The sequence below is a fragment of the Panicum virgatum genome, chromosome 9N (genome assembly GCF_016808335.1).
Source record: "Panicum virgatum strain AP13 chromosome 9N, P.virgatum_v5, whole genome shotgun sequence".
Lineage (NCBI taxonomy): Eukaryota > Viridiplantae > Streptophyta > Magnoliopsida > Poales > Poaceae > Panicum > Panicum virgatum.
This window is the reverse complement of record NC_053153.1, coordinates 69,350,767-69,377,300: the sequence shown is the minus strand read 5'-3', so window position 1 is coordinate 69,377,300 and position 26,534 is coordinate 69,350,767. Positions and strand designations below refer to the sequence as shown.

Genomic DNA, 26,534 nt, shown 5'->3' with positions numbered 1-26,534 from the left:
AGGCGGGGAACAGGAACGGCCGCGACGCGGATAAGGGGAGGGGCGAGGGGAGAAGGAAGAGGCGGCACGGGACTCGACGATGACCGGCACGTGGCGCAGAAGCCAAGGATGGACGCCGGCGACGACGCGTGCGGGCGGCGCGCTGGAAACAGAGAGAGGGAGAGAGGAGGCGGCTGACAGGTGGGCCCGGCGGGGATTTTCATTTTCTTTTTCCCTTTTTTTTCTGGGGTGTGACAATCTCCCCCCCTTAAGAAAATCTCGTCCCGAGATTTAGGTAGACAAAAGGGAAAGGATAAAACTCGGACTAGGTTGAGGCCATAATCACCTAGACAAGATAAACATCTAAGAGATGATGCACCAAGGCAAGGATGATGTGGTGTGAGACATTCCTAGGTTTTTTTTTGATGGTGACTGTGTCCACATATAACAGTATCTAGGAAACTGAACTTCATCAAGAAAGTGGAGTGAGGTAGGGAGAAAACTTACTCATCGGAAAAGAATTCCGGGTATTCTTGACGTAACCGATCCTCACGCTCCCAAGTTGCTTCATCTTCGGTATGATTACTCCATTGAACCTTTACAAACTTCACCATGCTACGCTTCACCTTTCTTTCTTCACGATCAAGAATAGCAATGGGATGCTCCTCGTAGGTAAGACCTGGTTGAAGATCAAGTGACTCAAGGTCGACGGCGTCAGCTGGAACACGATGGCACTGCTTCAACTGAGAGATATGAAAGACATTGTGCACTGCGGAGAGTGATTGAGGAAGTTCCAATTGATAAGCCACTGCTCCAACTTTCTTGATGATTCGAAAAGGTCCGACATAGCGTGGCGCTAATTTTCCTCTGACTTGGAAACGGCGAGTGCCCTTAAATGGAGAAACCTTGAGATAGACATAATCACCAATCTTGAGATGGAGTTCTCGGCGACGACGATCAGCATAAGTCTTCTGACGAGATTGAGCAATGCGAAGATTCTCACGGATAATTCTGACTTGATCCTCAGCATCTTTTACCAAGTCTGGACCATAGAAAGGCCTTTCTCCCGATTCGGACCAGTTGATCGGAGTTCTGCACCGTCTTCCATAGAGAGCTTCAAACGGTGACATTTTGATACTTGCTTGATAACTATTGTTATAAGAGAATTCTGCGAACGGCAAGCAAGTAACCCATTTCTTCTCATAGATTAGAGCACAGGCTCGCAGCATGTCTTCTAAGACTTGATTGACTCTCTCGGCTTGACCGTCAGTTTGAGGATGATAAGCAGTACTGTAGGTGAGGTCAGTTCCCATGGCTTCATGAAGACTTCTCCAAAAGTGGGCAACAAACTGAGGACCACGATCAGAAACAATTTTCTTGGGAACACCATGAAGACAAACGATGCGGGTAAGGTACAACTCCGCATATTGCTTGACAAGATAAGTAGTCTTCACTGGAAGAAAATGAGCCGACTTCGTCAATCGATCCACAATTACCCATATAGAATCATACCCTTGAGAAGACTTGGGTAATCCAGTGATGAAATCCATTCCAATTTCTTCCCACTTCCATGATGGGATAGGCAAGGGCTGAAGGGTACCGGCTGGTTTAAGATGCTCGGCTTTAACCCTTTGGCAAACATCGCACTCAGAGACGTACCGAGCAATTTCTCGCTTCATGCGAGTCCACCAAAATCTTTGCTTGAGATCTTGATACATTTTTGTACTACCTGGGTGAATGGAAAATTGAGAACTGTGGGCTTCATCAAGAATAATTCGCCTGAGGTTATGATCCTTTGGCACCACAATTCGCTTCCCAAAGAATAGAACCCCTTGATCATCCGTAGAGAAACACCGAGCTTTGCCCTCATTCATTAACTCCCGAATTCGAGCCATACCCTTATTGTTCTTTTGGATTTCCTTAATTTGATCATAAAGATCAGATCTGACTGTAAGAGTAGCAAGATAACCTTCTTTGACCATAGAAATTCCGAGTTTCCGAAGATCATCACAGAGAGTATGCACAGGAGAAGTTATGGTCAAGCAGTTACATTGAGCCTTCCGACTCAATGCATCGGCGACGACATTCGCCTTACCGGGATGATAGTGCACTTCAATGTCATAATCCTTGATTAACTCAAGCCATCGACGTTGCCTCATATTAAGATCAGATTGAGTGAAAATATACTTGAGGCTCTTGTGATCAGTATAAATATTGCAATGATTACCAAGCAGATAATGACGCCATATCTTTAGAGCATGGACAACAGCCGCAAGCTCTAAATCGTGGGTAGGATAATTTTCTTCATGCCGCTTGAGTTGACGAGAAGCATAGGCCACTACTCGGCCTTCTTGCATAAGAACACAACCAAGACCGATGCGAGAAGCATCGCAATAAACATCGAAACTCTTGGAAATATCTGGCTGAGCAAGAACTGGAGCAGTAGTGAGGCGATCCTTAAAGGTTTGAAAGGCTTCTTCACAGGCTGGGGACCACTCAAACTTGACCCCATTCTTCAGTAACTCGGTCATAGGCTTCGCAATTTTTGAAAAGTTCTCTATGAACCGGCGGTAATATCCCGCAAGTCCGAGAAAACTCCGAACCTCATGGACATTCTGTGGTTGCTTCCAATCCAGAACATCTTGCACCTTACTAGGATCTACAGCAATACCATCCTTGGAGAGGACATGACCAAGAAAAGATACTTCTTCAAGCCAAAACTCACATTTGCTAAGTTTGGCATAAAGACGATGCTCCCTAAGCTTTTGGAGGACAATATGAATATGACGAGCATGATCTTCTTTGGTCTTGGAATAAATGAGAATATCATCGATGAAGATGATCACAAAGACATCAAGTTCCTCCATGAAGATGCTATTCATCAGATACATGAAATAAGCCGGTGCATTGGTGAGGCCGAAAGACATGACAGTGAATTCATAGAGACCATATCTAGTAGAGAAAGCCGTTTTCGGAATGTCTTCAATTCGAATCTTGATTTGATGATAACCCAACCTTAAATCAATCTTAGAAAAATAACGAGCTCCAAAGAGTTGATCAAACAAGATATCAACCCGTGGAAGAGGATATTTGTTCTTGATAGTGACTTCGTTTAACGGACGGTAATCAACACACATCCGCAAACTATCATCTTTCTTCTTCACAAAAAGAGCCGGGCATCCCCAAGGAGAGGAGCTCGGACGAATAAAACCCTCGTCCAATAAAGTCTTGAGTTGTTTCTTCAATTCTTTCAACTCATTGGGAGGCATTCGGTAAGGCTGTCTAGAGATAGGAGCAGTTCCGGGCTTGAGCTCTATGACGAACTCCACCTCACGATCAGGAGGCATACCCGGTAATTCTTCTGGAAAGACATCCGGATACTCACAAACCACGGGAATATTCTCCAACACCGTGGTTTTGGTACTTGCCAAGGCATATAAACAAGATTCCACCTTGGCAAGGGACAGTACAACTCTACTCCCAGAAGGGTGCAAAAGATCAACGGTGCGGGGCCCACATTTAATAACTCCGTCATGCTTACTCAACCAATTCATCCCAAGAATCACATCTAACTCCAGCTTGTCTAGAATGAGAAAATTGGCTCGAAAAGTAACTCCCCCAATGAGAATCGGAACCTCACTAGCAAAGTGTCTGGCAATGATTTTCCCACCCGGTGATTCTATATGGTATGGCACTTGTAGGTTTTGAATCTCAAGCTTACTATGCAGCATAAATTTCTTACTTATGAATGAAAAAGTTGCTCCAGAATCGAAAAGAACACTTGCAGGGTGAGAGTTGATTAGGAGCGTACCCATGAGTACTTCAGCATTCTCCGGAATTTCTTCAGCGGTGGTGTAGTTGAGACGGCCACGTTTAGGAGCTTGTTGTGGCTTAGCTTCTTGACGCTGTGCTTGAGGCAGAGGAGTATTGGGCCTAGGTGCATTGAAGGCACCACCACGCCTCGGAGAGGGGCAGTCCCTAGAGATGTGGCCTAAGCCACCACAATTGAAGCACGGACCCTTTGCAGTCACACCTGGGTTATTCCAATAAGCACTGACCGGCCTAGGAGCTTGTCCTTGAGGAGGTTGAGGGTGACGCACAATCCACATAGGACGTGGAGCTTGAGCACCCGGCGCCCGAGGTGGAAAAGGAGAAGGCCCCAGACGTGGACGCGAGGAGCTACCGCCTGCTGAGGTAGGAGCAGGACGCTTGTTCTTTGCTTCCAGATTCTTCATCTTGTGCTCGGCTCTAATGGCAATATTCACCAAGTCATTGAAGTCTTCAAACTTGGTAGTAGAGAGCTTGTCTTGCAACTCTGCAGAGAGCCCATCGTACAGGCGTTCTTGCTTCTTGGCATCGGTGGCCACTTCTTCAGGTGCATATTGGGAGAGAGTGTTGAAGGCATTGACATAGGCCATCACATCACGACCTCCTTGAGTAAGATTCAGAAACTCCTTCTTCTTGATGTCCATGATACCCTTGGGAATATGGAAGGAGCGAAAAGCTGTGCGGAACTCCTCCCATGTGAAGCGGTGGTTGGCAGGGTGAGATGCCTTGAAATTCCGCCACCAAACCCCAGGGGCATCATGCAGTTGGTGAGCAGCAAAAAGGACCTTCTCATGGGGCTCACACTCAATAAGACCCAGCTTCTCTTCAATGACATTGAGCCAGAAATCCGCATCCAGAGGATCTTTGGAGCCACGGAAGATGGGCGGGTTGGTACGGAAGAAATCCCCAAACCTGTTCACGCGCGGCAATTCGAATTGGTACGGAAGAAATCCCCAAACCTGTTCACTTGAGGCTCAGCTCTTGGGCCAATGTTGCCGGCATTGCCCAACTGATGGACTAGGTGTGCCATGAGTTCAGTTTGTCGGGCCAGGACATCCGCGAGATTTGGGTGAACTGGAGGATTAGGAAGGGGATCCTCGTTGTTGCGGTGGTTATTGCCACCCGAACCACTGGCACCATCCCTTTCATTTCCCGAACGCAACACCATCCTGCTAATGAACAAAACGGTTAGCGGTCAGGAACGAAAGATAGAGGATGATACACAAAGGCAGGGTGGAAAGACAATGTGTAGATAAAAATCTAACACATGATCAACACCGAAATAGCAACTCTAAGAGATAGAGCAGATTTGGTCCACTAAGATTAGCAAGAACGAGATCAGCGAAAACTAGACCACGACACACTAGATTAGTTAGATGCAGCTTTGAAAACCAAAAGAAAGTATGCATGCATGCGAGGTATGAATGCAACATGACGTCTCCTCACATCGCGAGCACGCCTTAACGTTCTAGCACTCACTTACGACCCGAAACAACCGCATTGTCCATCAGCGCTACAACCCACCTACTAGCGCTCAGGACAATGGGTGATTCCCACCTTCTCAACTCCGGTAAAAAGGCTCAAAAGGTTTCCAGCAGGTGAAAGGGCTTTCCTACGCTCTCGCTACTCATGCAGACAAGAGAGGTTAAGCACTTCTTAATTAAACGAGTGAAGCAGTAAGGAAGAAATAGCTCTAAGACCAAGGAAGAAAGGTAGCAACCAGCCTTAAGTTCAAAGTTTTAGCAAAAGTAAACATTAGTGCAAGTAGTCAAATTTTATTTTACTCTCAACCCACTAAGAAAATTTTAGGTTCACTTCATGGAAACTCAGCTCTGATACCCGTTGTGAGAACCGCCCAATTTGATACTATTTTAAGCGAACCGCCGGTCATTATCACCCAGATGAGAGTTAACACGTGCTTGCCGTAGAGCGTGCCACGTGTTATCCCACATCTAGAGACACGAATAACCGACACGTCATTCATTCAAAATAATATCAAATCCGGTAGTCCCGGTATGTGCTCCAACATACGCCCAGAATCAGCATATGCACATACCGTATACAATCGAATACATAGCCAACAATCCACAAAGAGCAGTTTTATACTATCAGAGTTCACAGCGTGAAATTACAAGTTCAACATAGGTGGGTTTCAAACTTCTCTTACAAGCCTTGGGCTCACGCGAGTCATATTAAACAGAGATTTAGAATTTATTGAAAGTACATGCTCTCCCGAAGCTCAGCTACGATAAAACCTACTTAAGATGATGATGCCTTGCTCAAGGACATCACCACAGCAGCAACAGCCTACTCTTCCCCCGCATTAGGATCAGCGGGGTAGAAATGGCCGAACACCACTTCTGGCTCACCTGCAACTAGGTTTAGAAAGCACCCTGAGTACAAAAGGTACTCCGCAAGACTTACGCGATTAAATAAACAAGGATCATGCAAAGGCTCAAGGAAAAGCTTTAAGTTAAGTAATTATTGCATAAGCATGAGCTCTTTACACTACCACCTAGCAGAATTAATTAATCTTGCCCAACCCCAAACAATTTTAGTTGATTAAGAGAGTAAAATAAACTATAACTGTTCATAGCTAAAACATGAACCATTTTCAACATAAACGATAATCTATGAGGAGTTCATGGGTTAAAGAGCGTGCTCATAACCGAGAGCGCGGCAATTCGAATTGATTTAACCTTGCAAGGGTGTACTACTTTACCCACACGACGCGAGGACCATACGACTCACCCAACCGATCACGCCGGGCAAGGGGATACTCACGTCAACCGTTCCCAACATGGCTCGATCATTGAACCTCACACCTAGCTTACGAGTAGAGACTTAGTTCCACCAGGGACATCTCTAAACTTTCCTACACATAAGTCCACCTGGGGACACACTAAGCCTCTCTGCATAGCCTGTAGCCACGTAGCTAGGACTGCACATCAATGAGCAAGTCAAAGAAGGTAATTGGCTTATCCGTTCCATTATATTGGATATGTGGTAGCACGGAAAGGTGCTCAAAACCGACGTCGTCCACTCGGTCCTTAATCGATCCAAGCGGACTATGCCCATGTGACTTCATTCTCTAGGCCCTAACATTCCGCTCGAATCTCGATACTGCACTCCACGTGCCCCAAATGCTCAAGTGCGATCAAGGATAAACAGATAAATGTGATACTCCAATCCAATCCTTTCTAGCAAGCAAAAAGAGTATTCTAAGCATGGCTAAGCATCTAGTCAGATTAAGTTATTAACTATCTAACTAGTGCCAAGGATATGAATAAACGAATCAAGGCAGGAGAATGCATCAAAGTAGGTACAAGCATGCAATACATAGATAATATATATAACCCAACATTACCCGGTGAAATAGCTAAGCTAAATCAGATTAAATAGGTGCAAGGAATATGCTTAGCTGCTTGCCTGGGTTCACTTCCGACCCGACCACGAACGGGACTCCAGGTTCAGGCTCCACGGACTCGGCTGGTTCCACGGGTTCGTTCTCCGACGGTCCGGTCACTAAAATGCATGAATGCAATGCACGAATTAAGAAATGATCTTAACCACATGCATAAATCATGGAAAAAAAATAAGCATGCAGAGGACAATGCAAAGAACTCATGAAAATTGGTTTTGCAGGAAAAGCATTTTCTTATAAATAACCATAAATATTTTAGCTTTCAGCCACTCTAAACAAAGTAAATTAGAAAAGGCATGCAACCTAAACTAAACAAATCCAAGAAAATTATCTTGGAAACTAGGCAGCAACACAAAGCTAACAAAATTGGTTTTGCCATTTTATCACTTTCCAGAAAAAAGTTCTATACTAAACCACCTTTTGGACAGCAAGCACAAAATCGAAATGAAACCCTAACCAACAGCAAGGAAACACATGAGTAAGATGCACCACTGAAAACTACACCTCACAAGGAGTCTAACAAAATTTAGTTTGACATTTTTCAAGCAGTACACAAATAACTAAGCAATAAACTCACTTTTGCAAGATAAATCTATAGATAAATCTACAACAAAGTAACATGCAAAACAATATTTTTCCTAAGAAGATCTTATCTAGAGGAATCCAACAAAACAAGTTTCATAATTTTTGGAGCTATACAAGAATTTCTAGAGATTTTGCAAGATTGCAGCACAAATAATCCTAAAGAAAACCTAACTAAAATTGCTAGGAACACCCCCAGCCGGCCAGCCCAGGCGCCGACAGGCGGGGCCCACGGGCCAGCTGCCCACCAGGCCGGGTCAAGGCAAGGCCAGCGGCCTTGACCCGCCCGGGAGCGCGGCCACGGCACGCGCGCGGCGCGACGCGCGCGCGCGCACGCGCGGCGACGGCGGCGGCGGCGCGAGGCGGGACGGCGAAGCAGGGCCAGAGCGGGCCGGGGAAGGCGCGCACGGCGCGGAGGGGATGGAGGCGAGCCTCACCGGCGGCTCGGACGGCGGGGAACGGCGGCGAGGCGGCGGTGCGACGAGCAGAGGCGGCGGCGGGCGGAGGCGCTCGTCGCCGGCGCTGCAGGAAGGGAGAGAAGGCCGGGTGAGGGGCGAAATCGAAGGATGACGACGCGAGGAAGCTCCCAACGTGAAGAATTGAGCCGCGGCTCACCGGAGCGCCCGAATCACGGCGGCGGGCGGCGACGGAAGCTCGGGCCGGCGGCGATGGAGGGGGCTAGGGTTTGAGGCGGGGAACGGGAACGGCCGCGACGCGGATAAGGGGAGGGGCGAGGGGAGAAGGAAGAGGCGGCACGGGACTCGACGATGACCGGCACGTGGCGCAGAAGCCAAGGATGGACGCCGGCGACGACGCGTGCGGGCGGCGCGCTGGAAACAGAGAGAGGGAGAGAGGAGGCGGCTGACAGGTGGGCCCGGCGGGGATTTTCATTTTCTTTTTCCCTTTTTTTTCTGGGGTGTGACAGCACGCACGCAGGCACGCACACTGCAGTGGTGGTTCCTTTTTCAGTAAGCACCAAAAAAATCGAGGCGTTTTGCGACGAAGCCTGCCGATCGAAAACGCTGGTGTCGGTGACCATTATACAACAGGGTCAACTGTATCAAGGAACACTTCTTTTTTGGCACAATTTGCAGATTTTTATCAGGGCACATGGTACCAGCTTGCTGCCTTGCCCGCACCCCCCCCCCCCCCACCCACCCACCTACCAGGAGTAGTGTCCTAATTTTGTGTGACCTTTCCTTTTGCCCACACTCCTTTTTGTGTTAGAAAACTAAAAAAAGGACAATTATGAATCGAAACATAAAAGGAAGTAGATCGAACACGAATATACAGCTGAGCAAGAAGCCAAAGGAGACATCCACACAGATATGTAGCGAATCTTGCGCGACCGAATCATAACTCGTCAGGGCCACTGGCTGTAGCTAACTTATCAATATTATTGCTTCGACGCAGACGTGTGCTTAAAACTGCTTAGCAGTAGCAAGCACATCTTTATTCCCAGTTACACAGGCAAAGGCTATTTCTTCATAGCCTTATCCAACGACCAACGTACATCAAGCCAGTCACTTCATTCTTAGCGACTTTCAAACTTAAGTGTGCAAGCACATCATGATGCGCCGCTTAGCTTATTACAAGCACACACACACATACAAACAAACAACTTATCATCAAGGGTGCACGACGATCTTGGTGTTCTTGGTCATGTCGGTGACGGCGCGGCGACCGTCGCCGGCGAGCGGGAAGTAGAAGGGGTAGATCTCGTAGCGCACCCTGCAGCTGCTGTAGTTGATCTGGCACCCCTGCCGCGCGCCGCAGTAGCCGCCGAACCGGGACACCGCCGTGGACAGGCACTGCGCGCACGCCAGCGGCGCCAGGTCCCGCGTGCACTGCGCCAGCCCGTAGACGGTCACGAACGGCGTGTACTGGTCCCTGCCCCGCCCGAGCCCCGCGCTGCCGGCCGCCGACGCCTGCGCCGTCGCCTTCCCGACCACCTTCGCCACCGCCTTCTCGAACGCCTTGGCGTTGTCCACCGCCTGCACGTTCACCAGGATCACGCCGGCGTCCATGTCCGCCTGCCCGATGAAGTCGGCGTTCTCGTACCGCATGAAGCAGAAGTCGTACCTGCTCGCACGTGCAAAGATGCATGTAGATAATAATGGTCGTACCAGGTTCGCCATGTCAGCATGCGTGTAGACGCGTGGCGTACCAGATCCTTGCGTCAGAGCTGTAGCTGCAGGTGCTGGGGAGCTGCTTGGCGGCGTCGGCGAGGCAGGCGGCGCAGTCGCCGGCGGAGACGTCGCCGCGGCATTGCGCGAGGCCGTAGATGACGGCGCTGCCCTTCCCGCCGTGAGAATCGCCCAATTTACACTCGGTTTAGGTGAAATTATTGATTAATGTTTTAAGATGAGGGCTAGCACGTGTCCGTCTCTCGACACGCCACGTGCTAATCCACACCTTAGAAGCACTTAATCAACACAATTCACCTAGAACGAGAGCAAACCCGGTAGTCCCGGTACGTATTTGCCACATACCCAGGATTAAGCACACGTAACGTTACACAAGCACGTACATTGCCGATGATCCACAAAGAGCAACTTTACACACTTAAAATTACAAGTTCAATATAGGAGGGTTCAACTAACTTCCATTACAAGCCTTGGGCTCACGAAAGCCATATTAAACAGAAACTTAAAGATTATTATATTTATATGCCCTCACGGAGTTCGATTACGATAAAAATATACTACAATGATGATATCTTGCTCAAGGACACCATCCCAGCCTCAACGACCTACTCCTCCCCCGCGCCTGAATCGGCGGGGTAGAAGTGGCCGAACACCACTTCCGGTTCACCTGCAACTAGGGTTAGAAGAACCCTGAGTACAAAGGTACTCGCAAGACATATGCGATTAAATAAACAAGGATCATGCAAAGGCTCAAGTAAAGGCTTTAGGGTTAAGTAATTATTGCATAAGCATGAGCTGTCTAGACTATCACCTAGCAAACTTAATTAATCTTGTCCAACCCCCAAATAATTTTAGTTGATTAAGAGAGTAACATAATCTATAATAAATCCTCGATATGACATGAAGCCAAAGCCAACAATACCGAAACTCTCTATGAAGAATTCGACGAACCAAGAGTTTGCTCATATCCGAGAGCGCGACAATTCGAATTGATTATAACCTTGCAAGGGTGTACTACTTTACCCATGCGACTCACCCAACCAGCCAAAGTTGGATAAGGGGGTACTCGCGTCAACCGTTCCCAACATGGCTCGATCATTGAACCTCACACCTAGTTTACGAGTATTGACTTAGTTCCACCAGGGACATCTCTAAACTTTTCTACACATAGATCCACCTGGGGACACACTAAGCCTCTCTGCATAGCCCGTAGCCACGTATCTAGGACTGCACATCAATGATCAAGTCAAAGAAGGTAATTGGCTCATCCGTACCATTATATTGGATATGTGGTAGCACGGAAAGGTGCTCAAGGCCGATGGCATCAACTCGGTCCTTAATCGATCCAAGCGGACTATGCCCATGTGACTTCATTCTCTAGGCCCTACCATTCTGCTCGAACCTCGATACTACCAAACCCTTACCACTAAACCGAACCAGTGCGATCAAGGGTAACCGGTAAGTGTCATACTCCAAACAATCCTTTTTAGTGAGCGAAAAGATTATTCTAAGCATAGCTCAACATCTAGTCAAGTTAAGTGATTAACTGACTAACTAGTGCCAAGAACAAGGATAACAAATCAAGGAAGGATAATGAACGCAGACAGGTGCAAGAATACAATACATACATAATATATATAACCCAACATTACCCGGTGAGATAACAAATTAAATCAGGTTAAATAGGAGCAAGAATTCATGCTTAGCTGCTTGCCTCGGCTAGCTTCGGGCTCGACCGTGAACGAGACTTCGGGTTCAGGCTCAACGGACTTGGTGGGCTCCATGGGTTCGACCTCCGATGGTTCAGTCACTATAATGCATGGATGAAATGCATGCGTTAGTGCAATGCTACGATTGTGCATAAAATAAACTGCATGAAATGATATGCGTAAAAAGATATATATGAGATAACATTTTGGATATGCAACCCTGACATAACCGGAGGTTCCAGAATTTCAAACCGGTGGTTCCGGTTTCAGCCGGTCTTTGCCATGGCATGCACGCAACGCCCGGAATGGAAGAAGAAATGCCTGGAGAGGTCGAGGGGGATGCCGTGATACTTACCCCGAGCTCAGGTCATGCGGAGAAAGGCCGGAAAATGGAGCTCGACGCGTGAGGCAGAGTTTCAAGCGGTGGCGGCTGTGGGGAATCGATTTCGGTCGGGGAACAGTTCAAATGGGCTTGTGGATGGGTGGAGGACGAGGCTCGGCAGATGCTGGTGGGAGGAATCGACGAACGGCGGCCGGAGATGGCCGGAGCGGCGACGGGGCGGCTCAGCTCGGCTTGAGCTCGAGGAAGAAGAGAATGAAAAGAAGAACACGGCAGCTCCTCAAGGGATAAGGACGTGCACGGAATGAGGATGGGCGGCGCGTGGCACGAGGATGGCCGGCGGCGGTGGCGACGTGCGGCGCGCCGCGATTCGTGCTCTGTCCACCGGAGCAGAGTAAAACCGGAGGTTCCGGTTTTTGAACCCGGAGCTTCCGGATTTTCAATTTTTCCAAAACCTGGGATGTTACAATCTACCCCCCCCCCCCTTAAAGAAATCTCGTCCCGAGATTTGGGTAAGCAAGAGGGGAAGGATAAAACTTAGACTAGGTTGAGGCCATAATCACCTAGACAGGATAACTATCTAAGATCTGAGGTATATGTGACCTGACATGGCATGATGTGACATTCCTAGAGTCTTATTGATGGTGATTGTGTACACATATAACAATATCCGGAAGGATGAACTTCAATAAGAAAGTGGGGTGTGGTAGAGAGAGAAAAGAACTCTACCCCCAAAGATATGCAAAAGATCGATGATGCGGGGCCCACATTTGTTAACTCTATCATGCTTACTCAACCAAATTATCCCAAGATTCACATCTTAATCCATCTGATCTAGGATAAGAAGATTAGCTTGGAAGGTACCTCCCTCGATGAGAATTGGAACCCTATCTACAAAATTTTTAGAAATGATCTCTCCACCTGGTGATTCTATATGGTATAGTACTTGTAGACTTTACATCTCAAGATTACTATGCAGTACGAACTTCTTATTGAAGAATGAGAGAGTTGCGTCAGAATCAAAAAGAACCATGGCAAGGTGGGGATTGATTAGAAACGTACCCATGAGCACTTCGGCATTCTCCGAAACTCCTTCAGCGGTGGTGTAGTTGAGACGACCACGCTTAGGAACTTGAGGTGGCTTAGCTTCTTGACGCGGGGCTTGAAGTGAAGGGTTATTGGGCCTAGGTGCATTGAAGTCACCACTCTATCTTGGAAAGGGAGAGTTCCTAGAGATGTGACCCATGCCACCACAATTGTAGCATGGACCTCTTGCGGCAACACCGGGGTTGTTCCAATAGGTTTTGGCCAGCCTAGGAGCTTGTTCCTGAAGAGATTGAGGGTGACGCACAATCCACATAGGATGGGGAGGTTGAGCTCTCGGCGCCCGAGGTGGAAGAGGAGAAGGCCCCAGACGTGGACGTGAGGAGCTACCACCCGCCGAGGTAGGAGCAGGACGCCTGTTCTTTGCTTCAAGATTCTTCATCTTGTGCTCGGCTCTGCTAGTAATATTCACCAGATCATTGAAGTCTTCAAACTTGGTAGTGGAGAGCTTGTCTTGTAATTCTTCAGAGAACCCATCATACAAGCATTCTTGTTTTTTTTGGCATCGGTGGCCACTTCTTCAGGTGCATACTGGGAAAGGGTATTAAAGGCATTGACATATGCCATCACATCACGACGTCCTTGAGTAAGGTTTAGAAATTCCTTCTTCTTAATATCCATTATACCCTTGCGGATATGGAAAGAGCGGAAAGCTGTGTGGAACTCATCCCATGTGAAGCGGTGGTTAGCAGGGTGAGAGGCCTTGAAATTCCGTCACCAAGCCCCAGGGGCGTCATGCAGTTGATGAGCAACAAAAAGAACCTTCTCATGTGGCTCACACTCAATAAGACCAAGTTTTTCTTCGATCACATTGAGCCAGAAGTTTGCATCAAGTGGATCCTTGGAGCCATGAAAGATGGGTGGGTTGGTGCGGAAGAATTCTCCGAACCTGTTCACTGGAGGCTCAGCTCTTGGACCATGATTGCCGGCATTGCCCATTTGATTGACTAAGTGCGCCATGAGTTCAGTTTGTCGGGCCAGGACGTCCGCGAGGGTTGGGTGAATTGGGAGGTTCAGGAAGGGGAACATCGTTGCCATTGCGGTTGGCACCCGATGCACTAGCATCATCCCTATCAGTCCCCGAGCGCAACACCATCCTGTTAACTGTTAATGAACAAAACAGTTAGCGATCGGGAAATAAAAGATAGAGAAGGATACTCGAAGGAACGGTGGAAAGACAATGTGTAGATAAAAATCTAACACTGATCAACACAGGAGTAATAACTCTAAGAGATAGAGTAGATTTGGTCCACTAAGATTAACAAGAACGAGATGGGCAAAAATCTGATCAGCCGCATGGGAGAGTGATTGGGTGCAGATTTGGGGACCAAAAGAGTATATGCATGCATGAATGTAAGCATGCAAGGTATGAATGCAACATGTCGTCTCCTCACATTGTGAGCACGCCTTAACGTTCTAGCACTCACTCACGATCCGAAACAACCGCATTGCCCAGCAGCGCTACAATCCTCCTACTAGCACTTAGGGCAATGGGTGATTCCCACCTACTCAACCCCGGTAAAAGGAGCAAAAGGTTTTCCGGATGTCAAAGGGTTTTCCTACGCGCCCACTACCCACAAAGTCAAGAGAGGTTAAGCACATTTTAGTTAAACAAGTGAAGCAATAAGGAAGAATTAGCTCTAAGACGAAGGAAGAAGGGTATCATTTTACCTTAAATTCAAATTTTTAACAAACATAAATCTTAGTGCAAATGATCAAATTTATTTAACTCTCATCCCCCTAAGCAAATTTTAAGTTCACTCCATGGAACCTCAGCTCTGATACCCGTTGTGAGAACCGCCCAATTTGCACTCGGTTTAGGTGAAATTATTGATTAATCCTTTAAGATGAGGGCTAGCACGTGTCCGTCTTTCGACATGCCACGTGCTAATCAACATCTTAGAGGCACTTAATCAACACAATTCACCTAGGACGAGAGCAAACCCGGTAGTCCCGGTACGTGTTTGCCACATGCCCAGGATTAAGCACACGTACCGTTACACAAGCACATACATTGCCGATGATCCACAAAGAGCAACTTTACACACTTAAAATTACAAGTTCAATATAGGAGGGTTCAACTAACTTTCATTACAAGCCTTGGGTTCACGAAAGCCATATTAAACAGAAACTTAAAGATTATTATATTTATATGCCCTCACAGAGTTCGATTACGATAAAAACATACTACGATGATGATGTCTTGCTCAAGGACACCATCCCAGCCTCAACGACCTACTCCTCCCCCGCGCCTGAATCGGCGGGGTAGAAGTGGCCGAACACCACTTCCGGTTCACCTGCAACTAGGGTTAGAAGCACCCTGAGTACAAAGGTACTCGCAAGACTTACGCGATTAAATAAACAAGGATCATGCAAAGGCTCAAGTAAAGACTTTAGGGTTAAGTAATTATTGCATAAACATGAGCTGTCTAGACTATCACCTAGCAAACTTAATTAATTTTGCCCAACCTCCAAACAATTTTAGTTGATTAAGAGAGTAACATAATCTATAATAAATCCTCGATATGACATGAAGCCAAAACCAACAATACCGAAACTCTCTATGAAGAATTCGACGAACCAAGAGCTTGCTCATATCCGATAGCGCGGCAATTCGAATTGATAATAACCTTGCAAGGGTGTACTACTTTACCCACACGACGCAAGGACCATGCGACTCACCCAACTGGCCAAAGTTGGATAAGGCGGTACTCGCGTCAACCGTTCCCAACATGGCTCGATCATTGAACCTCACACCTAGTTTACGAGTAGAGACTTAGTTCCACCAGGGACATCTCTAAATTTTTCTACACATAGGTCCACCTGGGGACACACTAAGCCTCTCTGCATAGCCCGTAGCCACGTATCTAGGACTGCACATCAATGATCAAGTCAAAGAAGATAATTGGCTCATCCGTACCATTATATTGGATATGTGGTAGCACGGAAAGGTGCTCAAGGCCGATGGCATCAACTCAGTCATTAATCGATCCAAGCGGACTATGCTCATGTGACTTCATTCTCTAAACCCTACCATTCTGCTCGAACCTCGATACTACCAAACCCTTACCACTAAACCGAACCAGTGCGATCAAGGGTAACCGGTAAGTGTCATACTCCAAACTATCCTTTTTAGTGAGCGAAAAGATTGTTCTAAGCATAGCTCAGTATCTAGTCAAGTTAAGTGATTAACTGACTAACTGGTGCCAAGAACAAGGATAACAAATCAAGAAAGGATAATGAACGCAGATAGGTGCAAGAATGCAATACATATATAATATATATATAACCCAACATTACCCGATGAGATAACTAATTAAATCAGGTTAAATAGGAGCAAGAATTCATGCTTAGCTGCTTGCCTCGGCTAGCTTCGGGCTCGACCGCGAACGGGACTTCGGGTTCAGGCTCAACGGACTCGGTGGGCTCCACTGGTTCGACCTCCGATGGTTCGGTCACTATAATGCATGGATGAAATGCATGCGTTAGTGCAATGCTACGATTGTGCTTAAAATTAACTGCATGAAATGATATGCGTGTGTGTGTCTATATATATATATATATATATATATATATATATATATATATATATATATATATATATATATATATATATATATATATATATGAGATAACATTTTGGATATGCAACCCTGACAAAACCGGAGGTTCCGGAATTTCAAACCGGAGGTTCCGGTTTCTAAAACCGGCGGTTCCGGTTTCAGCCGATCTTTGCCATGGCATGCACGCGACGCCCGGAATGGAAGAAGAAATGGCTGGAGAGGTCGAGGGGGATGCCGTGATACTTACCCCCGAGCTCAGGTCATGCGGAGAAAGGCAGGAGAATGGAGCTCGACACGTGAGGCAGAGTTTCAAGCGGTGGCGGCCGTGGGGAATCGATTTCGGTCGGGGAACAGCTCAAATGGGCTCGTGGATGGGTGGAGGACGAGGCTCGGCAGATGCTGGTGGGAGGAATCGACGAACGGCGGCCGGAGATGGCCGGAGCAGCGACGGGGCGGCTCAGCTCGGCTTGAGCTCGAGGAAGAAGAGAATGAAAAGAAGAACACGGCAGCTCCTCAGGGGATAAGGACGTGCATGGAATGAGGATGGCCGGCGCGTGGCACGAGGATGGCTGGCGGCGGTGGCGACGTGCGGCGTGCCGCGATTCGTGCTCTGCCCACCGGAGCAGAGTAAAACCGGAGGTTCTGGTTTTTGAACCCGGAGCTTTCGGAATTTCAATTTTTCCAAAACCTGGGATGTTACACCGGCGGTGGACGTGGCGTAGCCGCCCCAGGTGGAGGCCGTGGCAACGAGGTCGGCGAGGACGGCGTTGATGCTGGCAACGGCCTTGTTGCTGCCCGCGTAGCTGCTGCCGGCGCAGTAGCTGCCGATGGAGTCCGCGGCCATTCCCAGCAGAGGGAGCAGGGCCAATGAGACAAGTAGCGCCACGCAGCGGCGCATCGTGCTGAACTCCATGCGTGCCGAGCTCAAGTGCTTGCTTACTTATTAAGATGCTAGTGATTCGTGTGGCTCCACTTGTGAAGGGTGTGCTGGAGCTTTATATAGAGGGAGAGTGGATAGGAATTAGGATTGCAGAGAGGTGCTTTCCGGTTGCTGCCGTCCTTTGACTGTTTAATTTTCTTGGTTGCGTGCCGTTTTGATGGGGACATAAGCATGCAGATCGAGTTGCAGTCCTAGCAGTGCTGACCGCTGAGTCAGCAGTTGGTCCACCGTCCACGGGTGGGCATGGGCAGACCGCAGACGGGCACTTGGCAGTTGGCACTTGCAGACATTGCGAGCTAGCTGGCTTGGCGGCTCGATTGGCGCCATGCATGTTACGACTCCTTGACCTGGGCTTTGCAGACGACCCCCTTCATCTTCCGATATCTTCCGAATTGATAGCAGCCCATCACAGTTCATAGATGAAAGCTCGCTGATTTTGTTTTAAAAAAAATTCCTGGGAGTCAGAAAAATAAGCAGAGACCTCAGGTTTAGAGATTTAGGTTTGTTTCTCTTTTTTTGTTTGTTATATTCGTATTTTGCATATAAGATAAATTGTACTCGCCGGGCGGACCCTTGCAAGTTAGGCCTTCCAGTCACATCGAATGTTTGGAAACCAATTAGAATTATTAAATCTATACTAATTAAAAAACAAATTGCATAAATAGGGGCTATTGTCGAGACAAATCCATTAAACCTAATCGACCATAATTTGGCAATATTGTGCTATAGTAAACATGTGCTAATTATGGACTAATTAGACTAAGTGGTTCGTTTCGACAATTAGCCGCATTGCTCTTATTGAGCCTGTTTGGCAAGGCTCCATTTCCGTCTCTCTCGGCGGCTCCTGCCGGAGCCCTACCAAATATTATGGAAGTGGAGTGGCTTCATACTATGTACGTGAGAAAGTGGAGCAGCAGCTTTGCTTGTGAGAAGGTGGAGCCACAAAAATCAGCTCCAGCTCCATCTCCACCCTTTTTGCAGAGAGCCAGAGCCCTCCCAAATAGGCCCTTAGTCCATCTAATCGGTGTAAAAAAAAAGAGAAAAGTTTAGTCCAAGGATCCAAACATCCACCTTGAGTGAGTGAACGAAACAGTGAACCACCATGAGGATGGTATAGAACTATAGATGGTAGTGATAAGTTACCTCAACCAATCCCAAGTTTGACTGTCTATATACTGCACGTAAATCAAGCACCATGAAGGCCGAAAAGGAAGAAGAAGAGCAGACGCATCGTGTGCGTGCATCCACCAATCTCCCTACTCTTGAAGTCGTGTGGGCGTGGCGTGCCACTCATCATCCACGACAGGGGAGCTCATCCAGAAGAACGAAAGAGCAGAAAGAAGCGTCGGGGGATCAGAATGGCCTGCACTTGGGCCTCGTTCCTACCCCCGCGCGGGTCCGTTTACCGGGGCATCATCACATGCGGCCTGAAGAAGCCCATCCAGAAGTGAGAAGTCCACCCGTTCCCTTAAAAAAAACTGATGGATTAAAATACATCGTGAAAGCCACCCAACACGAGCAGCGAGCGGCACAGTAGCTCCACGAAATTTGGCACAACCGCACCGTCTACAGGACCGGACACACAGGCCCATAGTGCCAAGCTAACCAACCGATTAAGCAACCAACAGTATGTCAGTATCCTACTACGAAGCTGGGTTCGGCAGCAATTATTGGCATACTCGGCCGCACGAAGAACTGACAAAGCACATCGACGACAGGGCGGGGCAACGACGCGACGGGGAGTCCGCGTCGACGGTTGGGCTCGTACGAGCACTCGTTCTCTCCCATTCCCTCAATTTAATCACCCTTTACTTAGAGCATCTCCAGCCGGGTCCTTATATGGGCCTCTATTTCTTGTTTTAGTCTCCCAAGTGAAAAAAAAAACAGCTCCAGCCGGATCACTAAACGGGCTACTATTTTGTGAAGACCACCAAATTTTGGTCCAGAGCCCCTAGAATTGAAGGCCCTCTATTTCCACCCGACACGTGGGTCCCACATCTATTTTTTCCCCTCTTTCTCCTGCGACGCAGCGCCACTCGCTCTCGCTCGCTCGATCCGCCCCTCGCGCGCCGGCCGCCGTCGCCACCATCCAGCCTCGCCGTCGCTGGAGATCCTCGCCCGCCGCCGGTAGACTCCCCGCCATGACCGGATCTGCCCCTCTGGGGGACGGCCGGCCGGCTTGGGGCACCGACGGCGACGGGCCGAGCCGGACCAGGCCGTCGCCGCGCCTGGACGGGGTGCCGCTGCCTCGCGGCATCTCCGGCGACGGGCACCCTCCCCGGCCGGCCGCGCCTACCTCGGCATCCAAGAAACGCCGGCCGACATTCGTGGCACCCACACGGCCGGCAGGTCCTCATCCCGGCGGCGTCCTACCTCGCCAGAACCACGACGCCGGGGTCGATCCCGGCGGCGTCCGGCCACGCCAGGTCCGCGACGCACCCGGCGCCTTGCTGCCTTGCCGGCTCTTCCAACCGCCTCCACCTGGCCCCCTCCTGCCCGCTCTCCTGCGCCATGAACCATATCGCGGCTCTGTCTTCACCTGCGCCGGCAGGAAGGCCCAAACGCCGAGCTTCTCCGAGCCGGCACAGCTTCCGTCGCACCAAGTCCAGAAGACATCAAGGGAAGCCGACACCACCGCCTCGGACACCCGAAGATCCGCCTCAACGACTTCACTCCAGGACGACGGCGACTACTTCAACTCCTCCTCGATGCCATTGTATGACTGGAGCCCTACCCTGACTGCCGACAACACTATGCAGGTAGAAGCAACTCCACCTGGTTCTCAGTTTAATTTGGTACCCTCGTGCTACACTTTGCTCATTTCATGTGTTTACCACACCTACTTTAGCTTATCTACAATTTTGAGTACACCTTGTACTGTATTTGGTTGCTGATCACATAGCTTGCTATTTATACAGAGTGCTTGTTGTTGCCATGCTCCAACTGATTAACTTCCCATAGTGCATGGCACCTCTGAACTGCAATGTTTTTCCATACTCTGCATCTTTTTTTTGGCCTGCAATTCTGGGCACAAATTTAGTCTGAAATACATGGGCAAAAAAATCGCAGCTTGATCTAGTGCAAAGGCATGGCCAAATTGTGCAATGTTTTTCCAATATTTTGGGTGTCCCTATGGCTATTGCACCTCTCTATCACTGTAGATGGATCAGGTCATGTATCTCAGCTACCATCTACCATCAGCATGTATCTCAGCATGTTTTACAGCTACTTGTGCACTAAAATTAGTATGTTCAGATTCTGTCAATACTAGTATGAATTGTTAGGCTTCAGAGTTGAAACTGACTGTTATACCTGAATATTCAATTGGTGAAACTCAAGCAGTAGGAACAACAGTTCTCTGACTGACTAGCCTCTGCATTATAGGATCTAATGGACAGTTCTCAGTCATTGGTGGACATGCTGACACAAGACTCTGAAGCCGATCTGGAGTTCTCACACAAGCACCAATCCCAGATAGTGGCAGTAGCAGAGGGCGGGGAGGAAACTACAATTACAATGAAGACATCCAGTTGTGTTGGTCTTGGATGGCCATAACATTTGACCCAAGAATAGGAAGTGATTAACCAAAAGGCACATATTGGAATCGGATATCACAACACTATCATGAGAACAAGACTTTTGTCTCTGATAGAAATGTTACCTCCCTTGAAAAAAGGTGGAATGGCATCCAAAGGAAATGCATTCGGTTTCAAGAATGCATCGAGAAGATAGAACGTCTCCGTCCAAGTGGCGTTCCCCATACAGAATATGTAAGTTCGTAAATTCATGACTTCATCAAATACTTCTCATTCTCTAATTGTTGATTTTATCTTTGTTGCAGATCAATTTAGCGCAAAAATCCTATGATGAGACCAAATGTTTTCCTTACTTTCACTGCTGGATGGAGGTCCGCCATACCTAGAAGTTTCAATCAGTATATGAAGCAATGAAACAAGCCCAAGGAAAGAGGCAAAGCAAGTCTACGATCCCATCACAAGAAGCACAAGAAGATGGCCGTGAACCTTCCAAGCGACCTTCAGGTCGCAAACAATCAAAACAGAAACAAAAGAGGAACGATGGAGAAGATGAATATGTCGTGCAACTTGCAACCTTTATACAAATGAAGACAGAAGAACATCAGAAACATGAAGAAAGATGGAAAGCTGAGAAGGACCTCGAGGAGCGGAAGTTGCTGTGGGATCAAGAACAAAAGATCATGTTCTGCAACACCTCCAACATGGATGAAAGCCAAATAGCAAATGTCAAGGCAATGAAGCAACAAATAGTAACAGCCAAGGAAGCATTAGTCAAGGCATCGGGGGGAGGTTCCACAAGTGAGCACGGTAGCGGAGGTGACGCTGATGAAGCCGAGTCTCTCATGTGAAGACCATTTTTTCAGTTACTGTCATAATTTCAGTGCTCTACTGCAGTGTGCTTGTATTCAAGTTTCTACTGCACAAACTTGAAAGTGTCTTGTTAAGAATATTCTCATGTGTAGCAAAAGCTTAAAGTACTGATCTGTAGTCTTCTCAGTCCAAGCGAAAATGGGTTGTGGCTGAAACATTTCAGAGATTTTGCAAATTAGTTCAGTACTAATGTTTGTAAGCTGAATGTTTGAGTATCTCCATTTTGAGAGATTTTGTGGTCTGAATGTATATGTGGATCTATTGCCAGTATTTATATTTGCCACTGAAATTATTTGCCACCTGAATGTATATGTGAATCTGTCATTTGTGTGCTGTATATATGTGAATCTGTCACCTGAATGGTCAAGCTAACTTCTCAGAGAGAGAGAGAGATCTGAATGGTTGTTGCTTGTGTTTTTGTACTGAGTAGAGCCTGTTAGATGGTTGTTACCAGTGTTTTTGAGTAGAGCCTGTTAGGTCGGTCCATGTAATCCCAACCATGCTTGCTTTGAGTTGTCATGGATTGAGCTGTGCTTTTGAACTGTGACTGTCCTTGAGATGAAATGAAATGATTCAGGCTTTTTGGAAATGGTTGGTAGGTTTATCTGTTAAGTTGTGCTGCCATGATTATCATCAAATTTCCACCATCACGACTCCTGGTATCATGTGACAGTACTATTGTTTGTAAATACTGAACCTGAACTTATTTACTCAGCATCCATGGAGGTGACAATTCAGAGGTGACACAGTAGCAGACACAGCACAGACACAGCATTTGTCTGAATATCATCCAGAAAAGTTCAGGATTTTGACAAAGCTGGAATACAAATGTGTTTCTTTATGTTCAGAAAAATAATAGAAGGTACAAGAGATGGGTATTTTACATTCAAGACAAAAAACACAACAAGCTCAATTGTCAGCAAGGTTGAGCACCTTGTATAGTTCAGCAATATTTACAGTGCTATAATGCAAGGCATTTGGAGTGCAGTATGCTGAAATTGTACTACTGTTGAAGCTATGTTGAACTGCTAGTGATCTTCCTTTGGTGTTGTACTACTGCTTTCTGCTTGTTGTGTGGCAACCTGTAGATCAGTTCAATCAGAGCTATAATGCAGAATATTTCAGCAGGCTGCATCAGACATCATTATGTAGTACCGGCTCCTGGTAGTAGTTAAAGTTCTCATCCTCTTCTCGCTCATCCTCTATTATCATGTTGTGTAAGATAACACAACACATCATTATGTACCAGAGATCTCCTTTGCTCCACCATCTAGCAGGGCCTCGAATCATGGCGAATCATGATTGTAGTACCCCGGAAGGCTCGTTCTATGTCCTTCCTGTAAAATTCTTGCACTGTTGTGAAATGCACCTTCTTGTTACCTTGCGGGTTGCGAAAAGCTTTCACAAGTGATGCCCATGCGGGGTATATCCCGTCAGCAAGGTAATACCCCATGGTAATCCCGTCAGCAAGGCACCTTCCGAAATGATTTTCGTTATAAATAGGCTTGTCAGCGAAGTAATCCCAGTAAATCTTCTCGTGACCGCCTAGGATATCTCGTGGCACGTTGTGGCGGCCCGGTAAAGATCCGCGAAACTTTTTCTTGTTCTTCTTCCTCTTCAATGCCGCAAGCATAGCACCAAGGAAGACAACATCATCTTCATCGAATTCCTCCTCTTCCTCCCGCCACCGCTGAAACCTCTTGGACCTCGACATCTGCCACACCAACAAAATTCAACACTTTCAGTTAGCATATAAGAAATGACAAGGTTGGGTACACTTGATGATATTATCTTCAACAATATTGAACTGTTTTGAACTGACTTTGATGGCATTATCTACTTAGAAATTATGCTGACATTCAGACACCATTTTCTTATTCATTTTTTCTAAGGTACTTTTTCCAGCAATAACAAATTCGGGCATTGCACCATCAGTAGTCCATGGCCAAGGTTCTGATCTTGTACATTATTACAACCTATAAGTATTTATATAGCATAGAAATACTGGCAAAACCAGAGAAAGGGCCAAGTTTCTGGTCATGTATACTACTGCTGCATAAACCAGGGAGGTACTCTACCTGCATATCAGGTGATCCATCAGATGAGCTAATGGTGAAGGTGCAAGTGCCAAAAGGACATGATAGATGACAGTGCGGACATTTGCTAGGCCAAATTCAGCAGGCCATAACTGATTCATCCATATATGACAATTAAAGGGATGTATGTTAAATCCCTTTGAATCCTTTTGATTCAAGCAGAGTCATTACATTGAATCCGGTGATTAATATTATTACTGCTAACTTCTCAAGCACGAATGGTGCAAATGCTTCTGTTTCTCACAAAATTGAAGAGATGAAGAAGCATACCTGGTGGAGGCGCTGAGCCTCTCAGGAGGAGCGGCCCAAGTGAGCAGCGGCGGATGCGCGGTGACGAGATCCACCAAGCTGCCCGCTTTCTCCCTCCATCTTCCTCAACCCATCTCCGCACTGCGGTCTCCCTCTCTCTAGCGGTCTTGTCAATCCCCTGGCACGGCGGGGATGGCGCACCGGGCACGGCGCCGGCGAGGCAGGCGGGCACGACGGCCGGCGCGGCACGGGGCGAGGTGGGCGTGGCGGCGCGGGGGAGAGGCGGCCGGCGCGGCACGAACTCGCCGCGGGTGCGGGAGGGAGGTCTCCGCCGGGTGCGGGAGGGGGAGAGGGAGGACGGCGGCGAGGCGCGAGGTCGCCGGCGCAGAGGGAGGACGGCGGCGAGGCGCGAGAGCTCGAGCGCTAGCGTCCGCGGCGGTGGATAGTTAATTTGTTTCGCTGACGGTTGGGTCCCACAGATTGATTTAGGGGCCATTATTTGGTCGTGCTGGAGTCCGGAGAGGATTTCAAGCCCCTAAATTTTATGGGCCTACTAAAAAATGCAAAATAGGCTCATATTTAGTCTTCCAGTTGGAGATGGTCTTAGGCTACCAATAGTAAAACCCACCATTTTTAGTCTATTTAGTCGGCGCTGTTGGAGTAGAGACTATATTTTAAGTGACTAAACTTGAAAATTGGGTGACTAAAATGAATTTTAGTCACTCAAATTTAATGACTCCACTAGAGTTGCTCTAAGGGTCATCCACCCATTTGCACCCCTAATTCTGCCCGCCCGCACTGCGACACCACGGCGGTGCATGGACCAGTCACTCTGTTCGCTGGGCTGGAGCTGGTGGCTGGTGCTGGAGTGGTGTGAGAGAAAAATATTGTTGGCTGGCTGGTGGCTGGAGGCTGGTGCTGGAACGGTGTGAGAAAAAAATACTGTTGAGCTGAAGGCTGGTGGAGCTGCCGAACACAGTGGTTGGTGGTTGATGATCGAGGATCAGTGACCGAGAGCTGACCTCGGGAGCTCCCCAGGTCAAGCTGCGAGTCAGGGAAACACATGGGCTACCGCCTGCCGCTACCGGCGTGGAATGGAAGATCTCGTGTCCGAAGCAGGGAATATCTCGGTACACTTTCAAGCAGCCCATAAAAAACCTCGATCTGTTTTTTTTATGTATACGATACGATGATGTGCCTTTCATTTCAAGATCTGCCGCGGGGGAGGGGTTTGACCGTTGACCTTTGCTTATTATACCCACAGGCCACAGACGATGCTCATTCCCTGCTCGGCTGGGTTCTTCTGATGCGCTGAGGATCTCGCTCGTTTCGCTTTTGCGGCTCTGAAACAATTCGCTGGGATCAATGACCGTCTGCCTTCAGGCAGGCAGGGTGACGGTAGTACTGTAGCAGTATCGCCAACGCATCGACAAGAACAGAAAAAGTAACGATAACATGTCGCCGGCATCTCAAGGCCGAGAGCAGGTCCCAACAGGAAAAAAAAGGGAGGGAAAATGGCAACAACCACCGCATGCTGCAAACCGGCGCTACAAAAGAAAAAAAAATAAAATGCCTGAGGCGGAGCCCGGCTCTACGTCCCAAGATTAAAACTCACGGCAGCAATCGCAATCACATGCTCTGCAGTTGGTTACGTTCATCACTCCGCGTAACCACCCACTAGTGCTAGCCTGCTAGCTCTCAAGGAAATGTTGGGGCATTTTTTTTGGTAGGTTTAAAGGTTGGAGCGCGACGTGAACGTGAATTCGTAGAATATTCTTATCCCGGTGCGAAGGCAAGCCTCGAGCTTCTTCATTCACCCGGTATCATAATCTGAGATCTAGGCCTTTAATCCCATGCCGCTCGCTGATCGCCTAATCTAATCTTAGCCCGGTCACACACCCAATCGACGGCTCTGAACCATGATGCGCTCGCGCGCCGTATGTCGCAAGCAACGAGTCGCCACCACGTCGGCACCTCGCCGCTCCGCCGTACCCGACAGCCCCGTCCAACAGCGCGTCGGCTCGAACTCGCCGGCCCCGCGACCGGACGCGCGCCAGAACCAGAAGGCGGCAGCTCGTGAGCCTCACCAGCCGTCGAGGCCCCACCTGCCCGCCGAACGATCCCAACCTTCGACTGCTCGACCGACCGATCTCACCCCCATCCCAAG

At 48.1% G+C, this 26,534-nt stretch overlaps 1 protein-coding gene and 1 long non-coding RNA gene across 2 annotated transcripts; both read right to left on the bottom strand.

Moving 5' to 3' along the window:
• Positions 1 to 9,194: 9,194 nt before the first annotated feature.
• Positions 9,195 to 14,151, bottom strand: LOC120689302 (cysteine-rich repeat secretory protein 55-like). The gene is made up of 3 exons (XM_039971601.1): positions 13,876 to 14,151; positions 9,981 to 10,141; positions 9,195 to 9,895 (listed from the first exon to the last, which is right to left on the bottom strand). Exons 1-3 carry the CDS (start codon positions 14,149 to 14,151, stop codon positions 9,442 to 9,444), a joined length of 891 nt encoding a protein of 296 aa, XP_039827535.1. The 3' UTR covers positions 9,195 to 9,441.
• Positions 14,152 to 22,788: 8,637 nt separating this feature from the next.
• Positions 22,789 to 24,835, bottom strand: LOC120692324. Its single transcript, XR_005682577.1, has 2 exons — positions 24,389 to 24,835; positions 22,789 to 23,736 (listed from the first exon to the last, which is right to left on the bottom strand). It is a non-coding gene; the product is annotated as an uncharacterized LOC120692324 (long non-coding RNA).
• Between the last annotated feature and the right edge of the window lie 1,699 nt (positions 24,836 to 26,534).

Excerpts from the sequence above, each read along its gene's own strand:
- LOC120689302 (XM_039971601.1), bottom strand. The coding sequence starts at position 14,151 with ATGGCAACGATGTTCCCCTTCCTGAACCTCCCAATTCACCCAACCCTC. Across the intron at positions 10,142-13,875 it reads AGTGTGAGCCACATGAGAAG|TGTAAATTGGGCGATTCTCA; the intron begins GTTCTTTTTGTT and ends ACCTAAACCGAG. Across the intron at positions 9,896-9,980 it reads AGCTCTGACGCAAGGATCTG|GTACGACTTCTGCTTCATGC; the intron begins GTACGCCACGCG and ends ACGTGCGAGCAG.